At 35.9% G+C, this 11,230-nt stretch overlaps 1 protein-coding gene across 3 annotated transcripts in view; it reads left to right on the forward strand.

Annotated features, from left to right (window-relative positions):
• Positions 1-1,561: 1,561 nt before the first annotated feature.
• LOC113065022 (sodium-coupled neutral amino acid transporter 4-like) overlaps positions 1,562-11,230 on the forward strand; it is a 31,783-nt gene continuing 22,114 nt past the window's right edge. The window contains exons 1-4 of one of the 3 annotated variants that reach the window (XM_026236137.1): positions 1,562-1,701; positions 10,073-10,211; positions 10,402-10,489; positions 10,576-10,691. In XM_026236137.1, the coding sequence (XP_026091922.1) occupies positions 10,108-10,211; positions 10,402-10,489; positions 10,576-10,691 (308 nt within the window). In that variant the 5' untranslated portion in view covers positions 1,562-1,701; positions 10,073-10,107. Of the gene's footprint in view, positions 1,702-6,424; positions 6,507-6,938; positions 7,408-10,072; positions 10,212-10,401; positions 10,490-10,575; positions 10,692-11,230 lie in introns of those variants that run through there. The other 2 variants (XM_026236130.1, XM_026236146.1) reach the window with 2 other exon arrangements.

Consider the following 11,230-nt stretch of genomic DNA (forward strand, 5'->3'; position numbering starts at 1 on the left):
ATGGCAAGAACGCCAGCGTCAGAACAGAACATACCAGAAACTCAAACAGGCTCCGAGAGAATTCATTTCTGTTATTATTGTGCTCATAATATCCAGCATGACATGTAATTACTCAAGAGAGACGAAGGTCAAATAACCTTGGGAGAACCAAGCATGTCATGGAAACATTCATCCAGAAGCAGGTGAAATGTTGATTGTAAATATGCCATGAATATATTGAATCAGTATATCTGAACGTTATCTATCTGGTCCTCAAGAATGTTTTTTATATGTTGCTACTTGTTTCCGAACATTCCGAGAACATGTAAATGTAACATTCCAATAGTTTTTAAACTTGTTTTAAACTGATAAAATGGAATGTTCACTTACGTTTGCAAAACCAAGAAAAAAATCCTTTAAAACATTTAAAAAACTGGACATTTTGAATGTTCGGAGAACATACATTTTAAAGAACTTAATGGGAAAGTTAACCAAACACATTTCGGTGATCACACCATAGATCTGATCCACAACAGTCAGAAGAATGCAGAACAAAAATCTATATCTGCTATTTGGGTCACGTCCATCCAAAAATACATGCGGTCACTTCCAGTATGGCTCATCTCCACAGATAAGGAAACACACGTCTGCGCTCCGCTGCGTTTGGAACAGTACACTACTGTACTGCTATGCATTGAGAATGTGCTTGATGATCATTTGCTAAAATATTCAGCATGCAGAGACAGCACACTGCATCCCACAATACAATGCACTCAATCTCACACTGCATTTCTAAATCTATTCATTAGCATGATTTGAATTCTGCAATCTTTGCATTTTATCTGCATGCAATTCAGTCAGGAGGAGTCATGTGTGTTTGATGAGTGAAGCTGGCAGAGAGATCAGTTCACTCACAGAAATGCAAAGTCATCTGAATACATTTGGCAGTGTGTTAATATCCTTCTCTTAACAAACTAAACATGATCATTACTCAGCAATTAAATTAATGTGATTTATGAATATGACAGACTGATGAGACTTTATCAGTTTGTCCTGGCCTGATGTTGATCTACAGCAGCTCCAGAACAGAAATATGTTAGAATTTATAATCAGATATGATGCTCCTGTGATCAACATTAAACTAAATAAATAACAGTGCAAGAGTACTAAACTAAAAAACAATAATAACAACAAAGTTGCAATTAATTAATTTCGTAATTTCTTAATAGTACTCATTGGAATTCATTTTAAATGTAAAATAAATTAATTAATTACAAGTGAGGTAGTAATTTAAAGTAATTTAAGATCAATCCAATAACGTATAAAATAAATCAAATAATAAGTTAAATAAAGCAATTTAATAACAACAAAAAGTCATTGTTAACAAAAGCTGTGAAAAAAACACCCTAAATAAAATAAATAAATGTAATAAAATAAAAGCAAGAACACAAACTGCCCAAACACCCTTGAAGACCAAGTAGCTACACACTCACGAAGCCCCTCATGAAGACGCGTGAGCTCGTGTGTGTGTGTGTGTGTGTGTGTGTGTGTGTGTGTGTGTGTGGTTGCTGTGTAATTTGATGCTCGTGGAGGGTCTGCCATCATCACATGGTGGAAATTTCCACGCGCTCCTCGACTCCGGTTAAACGGGTTTGATTCCGAGGAGCGCCGCCAGTTCCTCTCCCTCCTGCGAGCTTTGCGCTGCTCCTCTGAAGGATCCAGGTGGGTTCAAACACTCATTTATTTCCAGAATAAAAGTGAAACATCGTTGCGCCTCTGCAGAATCATGGTTTGACGCTAGCGCGAGATAGAAACTATACATTAAGAAACATCTCTAAATATATATATATATATGAATAGAATTTAAACATACTAATTATTTCAATGCTGCTACACGACAAAACATAGTAATGTTTGCATGTAGTATTTTTTGCACAAATCATAAACTGAGTTACTTCATGCACGCGCGCGCTAATGCGAAAGCAACATGTTTTGAAATATCATAGTGCTCATTTGAACGATATATATATTTTTTGTAAAAAAAAACGTGCATTTTGAATATTTTGGTGAACAGTGTTGTGTCAGTTTCACGCACACAAAGCGTTTGTGTTTGGCGCGCGCCGGAGCTCGTGCATCAAACCTGCAGCGTTACAGGCTTTAAACATACACACAATGCGCAATTATTCTCACGTCAAGTGTTTCACAACATTTGTATCAATTTACGAAGTCTGAGGCTGGAAAAAGGCGATGCATATCGTAGTTTGTGTAAACCTGCATGCAGGAAGCAGCATCCAAAACAAACCAGCTTTATACAAGGGACACGTGTGGACTTTATCATCGTTTTCAGAGGGAAATATTTTTCCTATCCTGTTCCATTTGCATGTACACGTACACACTTAGCAGACACTCTTATTCTTTATGCATTTAGCAGAACCTTTTCAAAACAGGAAGAAAATCTGAGAATTTCTGAGAAGTTTTAGTAAATCCTCTCTCTTGATTACAAACTATTAAACACTATACTTGCAAAGTAGCAATTCATAAGAATGAGAATAAGTGATTGCATCTTGTGCTGCAGTTGTATTGTGTATGCTAATCCAGAACATTCTGTAATGTGTGAACCGCCCACCAGTGCTCAACTCTCTCTCTCTCTCTCTCTCTCTCTCTCTCTCTCTCTCACACACACACACACACACACACACACACACACACTAAACTGGATGGAGCTTTAATAATTCATGAGCACTACCATTAATTATTAATATTGCATGCATGCATTTAACTCTTATTAATTTAAAGTCTGAGCTATAAAGCTCTTCAGCTACATATGTTAGTAGTTCTTTTGTCTTTTTCATTAAAATATTCAGATTTTCTGCTAAAAAAATTGTTAATGTGTTAAAAACTAGCTTTTGAATGGTATAGTGAATAATGTTAAATGTCAAAAACGTTTTATTTCAGATAAACGCTGATCTTTGGATCGATCTATTCATCAAAGAATCCTTGAAAAAATATACTCAACTGTTTTAAGTATTGATAATAATAATAATAATAATATCGGTATAGCATAGTGATTTATGAAGGATCATGTGATACTGAAGACTGGAGTGATGATGCTGAAAATCCAGCTGCACATCAAATTACGTTTTTAAGTAAAAATATTTAACAATAATACAAATTTCTCACAATAACTGTATATATCAAAGTGTAGTTATTTTTGATGGCGATTCAAAGTATCATGGAAATCATTGGGTTCAGTGTTTTTTCCAATAATGAAAATAACTGATTCTTGGACCCAGCTGTAATTTTGGGGCAAACTCAAAGACCGAAAATAAACTTATTTTTTTTAAAGAACATGAGTGCCCTTGGAAAACCCACCGCAATGCCACAGTGTTCCGTATGGTTTCCAGAACGTTGATATATGGTTACTTATTGGTTTTTAGCACAACACTATGGTTGTCTGGTTGGTTTCTGATTGCCTCATGTGAAAATAGTCCATGACGTCTCTAGATATAGCTCCGTCGTCATTCATCCTCATCTTTCATTATTTTCAACGCGAGCAGCTCAGGTCAGACCATTATGTGTTCTGCAATGAGCAAATCAATAGACTGATAAGATGTTGGACAGAGCAATGAAACCAAGGACATGACAACCACAAAATAAAGAAACTCTTCATAAGGTTTTTATATTTGCAATAAATTGTTTTATTCATTCAAGCAATTTTTGTATAGGTGTGTAGCAACATATTTTATATGTTGGCAGTAAATCTGCGGAAACCCAAAATTTTAACAGTCAAAAGTTGTGAAATTTGGCACGTTGGTCAAGTAGCATCTAAGCTACTGTTATGCCAAATATTGGGGTTTTATATCAAACTGTGTAGCGCCACCATCAGCTCAAAGCGGCATTAACATTTCTGTTAACAATTCCTGAATCTAGGAACCTAATGCTTTTTCATCTGATCCTGGTTTAACTTCTAAGTCAACTAGATTATTTTAAACATTTGCTTTTAAATTATTCAAGAATTGATCAAAGTCATCCAAAGTTACTCACTGGTTTTTGATACTCAATCCAATCCGTTTGCATGTAATGCATTTACAAATTTATATTTGTAACACTTGCATCAAAACTAAAGTAAGATGTTATCGTGTGTCGTGTGTAAAACGTTTGTTGTTTGGGAGACGATGTCCAGTTTTTGGGTTGCTGGTCTCGGGCAGGAGTGTAGAGAGTTGCTTCCCAGTGTGGCATCTCTCTCATCTTTCCTCTGTTTCTATGGCAACCATTCCCACATTGACGAAAGCGCAGACAGTGATCTTTTGCATGTATATGATGCTCCAGGATACCCTGTCCTAGAAGTCACTATAATAGCATGAGAGCTTGGGCCGGGTTTCCCATCCCTGTTCCTAGAAGCACACCATCTCTCCTATCTGACCCGTCTATTTCAGGTCTTGGAGTCTGAACTGATGAGCTGATGAGTTGAATCAGATATTTTTGATGGATGTTTTCATATTTTTAGGGCTCTCCGAAGCGGAAGTCGTTATAAACTGTGGGGAGCACAAGTCTGGTAAACTTCTATAGTGTTCAAGCAAATATTTTTTGTGCTCCAATTTGCAATTTGGAAAAAAAATCTAAGATGGTGCTGCTGTGACTTTTCAAGAGAGGAAAAAATATCAAGAGATTGGTTTCATTGGTCAGGGGAGAGAAAAATATACGGTGTTATAAATCTATATTCATTTATTTTAAATGGAAATATATGTGTAGAAAAAAAAAACTTTTCTACACTTTAAAAATGAATGTTAAATTTAGCAAAGAGTCCATTATGAAGAGTTTGAAGAGCGTACTGTTGGTGCACATCCAGAAAAAGACTTGTTAATACTGGTTAGAGTACATTTTTGTTGTTGTTGGCTTTCATCTTTATAAGAAATAGCGTCTAAATAACAAAATGATGGGTTCAGTTTTGGGACACTAGTTGAATGCTTATTTTAAAGTCTGTCTGAACTGTTGTTTGAGGGTGAGATATTTATACTAATTTTGACAATTTTTAATTTAATTTATTATACAATACTCTGTGAGTGTGAGGTAGAGGTGTTGTGTTTCTGTGGAGTGTTGTGTGTTTGACCCTTGAGCCGGAGCTTCTGATTGGCTCGTGGTGTTGAGTGTCTCCATATAAGGAAAGGCCTCTTGGCACAGGAAGGAGCACCTGCATTAAGACAGTAATATTGGCTTTTTAACTACTTTTTTTGGCACTGATGGATTTTTCAATGGCCAGTATTGATATTTAGAGATTTGAAGTGCAGTATCTGATATAATGTACATAACTTCATAACACACAAATGGCTGAACAAATTTTACACAATATTTAGGTGAATATTGGTAAATATTCACCAATAATTGGAAATGCAGCACTATTGGTGGCCAGTATTTCAATTGGCATTGATGGATTTTTCATTTGCCAATAGTGATATCTAGAGATCTGGAGCACTGATATTGAATAAAATATTGATTCTGTAGACATATTAAGCACGGTTATTACCAGAATTATTAAAAATACTTTACCAATAATTGGGAATGCAGTACATTGGTATATTGTGGTCATTGTTTCATTTGGCGCTGATATTGATATCTAGAGATCTGATCTATAACTAAATGTTATAAAAAAAGATTAGCTGAACATGTATTTTATGCAATATTTACTTATAATATATTATTATAATATTACCAGATTAATTGGGAGTATATCACACTATTGTTATGGTCAGTATATCACTCTGCGTTGTCTTGAGTGATGATATTGGATATAATGTTGATGTATAACAAAAAAAAAAATGGCTGAATACATATTTGCTTAAATATCTTACAAAATTCACCAATAATTTCATTTGTTGGTACATTTTTCAAGTATATCAAGTGGCATTTCAATGAGTCATATTGATATCTGGAGAACTGGAGTGCAGGTATCTGATTTTATGATGATTTATAACTACTTAATAATAATAATCTGTATTTTACTCAGTATTTACTTTAATATTTGACAAAATATCCCAATAATTGTGAAAGTAGCCTGTCTTTTAATCTGTCAAGTGGACGTGGTTGTTGGCCGATATCTGCCAATGGGACTTTTGATGGGAATTTTCTGTTCATCTCTAGGTTTTTGATCAGTGACCCTGGAGTGTGTGTCTGTATATGTGTGTGTATACGCCTCAGTCGCGTATGCAGATTGGCGGATGCTGGTTGGTGTCCCAGAGCGTCCGTGAGGCCGAGCAACCCCAGATTCTTGCCCCAGTGCAAACAGAAGTTGATGCAACGTGTCGCGTTATCTCAAACTCATTTCTGGAAGCCTGTGTGCCCTTCAGTGACGCAGGTGAGGGGAGAGGGGCGGAGCTTCGAGCTGAGTGGTTGATGTAGAAGCATCCTGATTGGCTGAGGTGGGGCCACCTAAAGCTCTTTAAAGCGTCCACTCACCTCCAGGGCAAAAAACTAAGCTCATCCTTGATCTGTGAGTACATCTAGTGTCCTGTGTCTGACCGGCTCTCATTGTGAGTAACCAAACCACCATTAATATAATATTATTGGGTTAAAGCTAGAAGAGATCTGTTGGTTTTGCATTTGGTTGCTCGGTGTTGGTGTTTCTGTGTGTGGTCTGCTTCCAGCCGACAGCTTGAAGAATTCTGGTCAAGCACAAACACTGACTTTCCCTTTGAAGAGCGAGTGTGTTTTCATTATAAAACACTCAGGTCATTTCGTTTTGTGTTTCCACTGCAGTTTAGTACAGCTTTAAGTGCGCAGTATTATGTTGCAGCCAAGAGCTGAGCGAAACTTTTTCATTCTGCATCGTAGGGCTGCACGATTAATCGAACGCGATTAATTGCGATTGTAATGCACATCTAGTCAGTAAAGCTGGTTCTGTGATTAGCAGTAAATCTCCATCATCTGCTTTCCATAGTTCTCTGACAAGCTATGCAAAATCGCGTTCATAATCGCAGACGATATAATTGTTGGGTTATGAAATCAACGAAAACCTTCTCGATTATGACAGCTGTTTGCGTAGTTTCTATGGTTGTGTTGATTTAAATCTAGTGGGTCTTGTATCGCAAGTTCAGTGACGCAGGTAGTGACGATTCTCTCCGGCCAATCAGTGATCAGCAGGGTTTACACATCATATTTTGGTAATGGTACGTCATACTTGTACCCAGTGGAAACCCCCCAAAAGTGAGCCGTACCGAATCATACCATGTCGTATCACACAGTAGAAAAGCACCATTAGACCGGTTTAAAGCCAGTCTGAACAGGTTTCACTCAAACTGCGTCTGCACAGTTTGGTTTAGATTTTGGTTTATTTTGTTGTAACTCCAAAATGCTGCTGAAGCTCTAGAGGAGATGCATTGGATTACTGGAGAAAATCTGAGATGTCTTTGCTGACAAGGACAAACGATTGAAGTATTTCATCTACTGTTTTTCTACGTCTGCTTTCGGTCGTAAATCTAAAAGAGTTTTACTGTGTTTTAATTAAAGCTGCATTAGTCATGTGTTATGAGACGGTCAGATCTCTGCGTTTCTCAATGTGTGCTGAAGTTAAAGTTGAGTCTGTTTGGGTTTGTTGCATTAGCTTTATCTGCTCACCACTGGTTAGGCTGGTTTTACAAGGCTGGAGTTCGTTTTTAGACTCAATGTCTTACAGCTGAATTTACATGAATAGTGATAAAAAACTTAATCTTCTATCATGATATGCTGCAATTTCAGAAAAAAAGGGTACAAAAGTTGTTGCGGTACCTTTTTAAAAGCTACCAATAAGGTAACTTTAAGCAATAATATAAACCTTTAGCACACTAACACACACCCTTTTGGGGAAAAAATGTGCCCTTTTAAAATGTTTCGCAACAGTGACATATAGGATAAGATCTAATGTGACTTACAGCTGAAAATATGTTATGTGTATATTAATAGTTTTTTTTAACAACTGCAAATATTTTTTTACAATCTTTTTTACAATGGAAGTTGATGAACACACAGCATCAGATTATTCATATTATTAAAACTCAAAACAGTTGAGGTAAGATAATAAAACTGATCATTCAGACCCTAATTTCTGATTGGATTAGATGCACTGTTGTTCTATATTAAAGCATCGAGTTGCAATCATTAACAGACAAATGAATGAAGTAATGAATGACATTGCTTGTCAGAAGGGTTTATTCTGAATTGAAATAATATTGGTGAATTTTAGCTTACTGCTGTTGTCTAACAGTCCAGCTGCATTAGAAACGCACACACACACACACACACACACACACACACACACACGTTTACTTTCTGTAAAACTGTTCTCGTGTGTAAATCCAGTAAATGTGTCTATTCCCAGACCTGTGAAATATTTCCATGAGGCTATAGTTCAGCAGTTTTTCTGGCCGCGTTTATGAATCCTTAAAGGTTCAAACCATGTTATTTTAGTATCACTGAGAGACTCTTATAGTTTTTATTAATATGCAATAGTCAGCATTTGAAGTGGATCAAAACTATCTGTTCAAGTTGTTCTAAAACTTAAGACCAAAATGCATCTTTGTCTTACGACAACTTTGGTTAACTTTTTTGGTCCACTTCAAATGTCTACTGTGTTTTCTGTTTTTGTTTTAATTTAGTTTAAGATTTTCTCGTTTGTTTTTTTTGTTTTTTTTTTTTAAAGTAAAAAAAAATCAGGATTTGTTTATTTTGGTATAATTTTTATCAATTGAGAATGAAAACTAGCTGAAATAAAATCCTTGTTTATTTTAAATTGTATTTTATTTCAGATGAAGTTTAATTTCAAGTAGCAAAAAAAACCCCTGAAAATCATGAAAGGCCAGTTTATTAGTATGTGTGTGTGTGTGTGTGTGTGTGTGTGTGTGTGTGTGTGTGTAAAATTCAAAAACAAAAAATAAATAATATAGTATAAAAAAATATATAAATTGGTAGCACTTTATTTTACAGTCCTTTTCCCCATGTATATACTATGTACTTATTATAGTAATTACAATAACTATGTAATAACTAGATACTAACCCTGAACCTACCCTTAAACCTAACCCTACCACATGTAGTTATCTTGTGTTACCAGAACTTTCGTAGATAAATATACTGTATGTACACTATAAGTATATGTAAGTACACGTACTGTAAAATAAAGTGCAACCAATAAATTAATATATGATAAAAATTAAAGAAATTAAAAAGGATTTATCTTGCAGCTGATAATAGATCAGTGTTTCTCTCTCTATTAATGTGCAATTAACATGTTAGCTCAAACTAGGTTATGGTGGGGTAAAAACGAATGACTTTCTGAGGCTGAAAATAGAAACAGGTAAAGACAGAAGATCTAGAATTTGTTTAATGAACCATTGGAGCCATGGCTTATCGGTTGTTGAGCTCAAATCTGGCTTGTAGCATTTCTTGATTTTGTTTCATCTGTCTCTCATGCCCATAAAAAGTGCCACAAAAGGCCGCTCTATACAGAGGATGACGTCAAACTGTGTTGTCCTTGAATCTGGTGGGCAAAGAACCAGCATAATGTCAATATTGTAGCTCTAATTTGTCTGACAAATATATGTTTTTGTCAAATTTGTGTGTGATAAAGACCCAGAATTGCATTGCTTTTTGTAAAGGTGATTTGGCAGTACATTTAAAAACAACCAACCCTGAAACATCATGACGTGTTTCGCCTCTAGAACAGACCAGATTTGTTTGGTTTTGAGGTAATATTGATTGATTTATCACAGCATGTTCAGAGTCCCCGTCAGTATATTTGGCTCCAAGTGTGGTTATGTTGACTTGTTTTTAGCAGATCAGTTCAGGGTCAGTTGGCATAAAAACACGAATAGTTAAGCTGCCATTTGTTGTCGCACTTTGCACACATTTTTAAGCATTGCGGTTTAAAAATGACTGAGAAGTTTTCAATGCAATGCATATGTAACAGTATATTAGATCTGGATGTTCGGTCTTAAAGTGACAGCAGTCTAATATTCCTGTTGTCTGTCATTCATGTTAACTATACTGTGATATATATCAGTATCGTCTTATCACCTGCCCCTAATTCTAGCTCTAACCAGACTTCTCTGGTTCTTTTTTTCAGTTAATTTCTCATAGTCGAAATCATAAGCTGTAAACATGGAGCGTATGGAGCTGAAGAAAGTGAGCACGGAGGCGGACGATGAAAGCAGCGTGGACGAACGCTTCTCGCCCATCGATTCAGAGAAGGCCATTATTAACGGGTGAGAGTCGCTGTTGTGTGTTTAACCCTGACGCTGTTTGATGTCCACATCTAGAACATTGTGTCACATAGCTTGATGGGAAATGACGTCACATGCTGACACATCCATGCATCGATTCATCGTGTAACAGCAAACAAACAACCTGTGAAATGTCTTGTGAAATGACATGTGTTTGTGTCGTCGATTGCAGCTCACTTCTGGATGAGGACGACACAGAGAGTCAGAAGTTTCTCACCAATGGCATCTTGAAGAAGAAGAAATACGAGGAAGAAGAACATGTAAGATCCTTGTTCTGAAACACATTAGCATATTCATATTCTCTCTCTGTGGAGCTGTTGGTTAACTCTGTGTTTCTGTCTCGCAGCACCCGGGTCACACGTCGTTTGGGATGTCCGTCTTTAACCTCAGTAACGCCATCATGGGCAGTGGAATTCTGGGATTGTCTTTCGCTATGGCCAACACTGGCATCATACTGTTTGTGTGAGTATCTGTGCTCAGAATGATGTGGAAAGTGGGAGGGACTTATCAGCTTGGCTCATGAATATTAATGAGGTGTCGGAACTTTCAACCAATCTTAATCCTAGTTGCTGGAAGGCAGTGGTTAGTTGTATTAGGACAGTACTTCTTTGTTAAATAAATATTTAGAGTAGTTTATTAACTTTTTTTGGTATTTGCATAAAATGTAATGCCGTAATCCTGACAGAGATCCTAATTTTTTTTTTAATCAAAATTAAAAAATAAAATGAATGACCATAATAGTAAAATATGTTTGTGGATTTTAATAGTTTTAATAAACTAGCTATGGCTACGATTTGGCCACAGTAGGCATTAAAAACTTGAAACCTAAATGAATAAATTAATATTTAATGATATAGTTATTTTTACTGTCAAGGAGTAGCAAAATAAATAAATACATTATACATTTTCATATTACCCAAAACTGAAATAAAAATGAATAAAAACTGTATAGAAATATATAAAAAAATATGAAAGTGCCACTAAATAAGAAAAGTTAGATT

This window comes from Carassius auratus, chromosome 4, assembly GCF_003368295.1.
Source record: "Carassius auratus strain Wakin chromosome 4, ASM336829v1, whole genome shotgun sequence".
Lineage (NCBI taxonomy): Eukaryota > Metazoa > Chordata > Actinopteri > Cypriniformes > Cyprinidae > Carassius > Carassius auratus.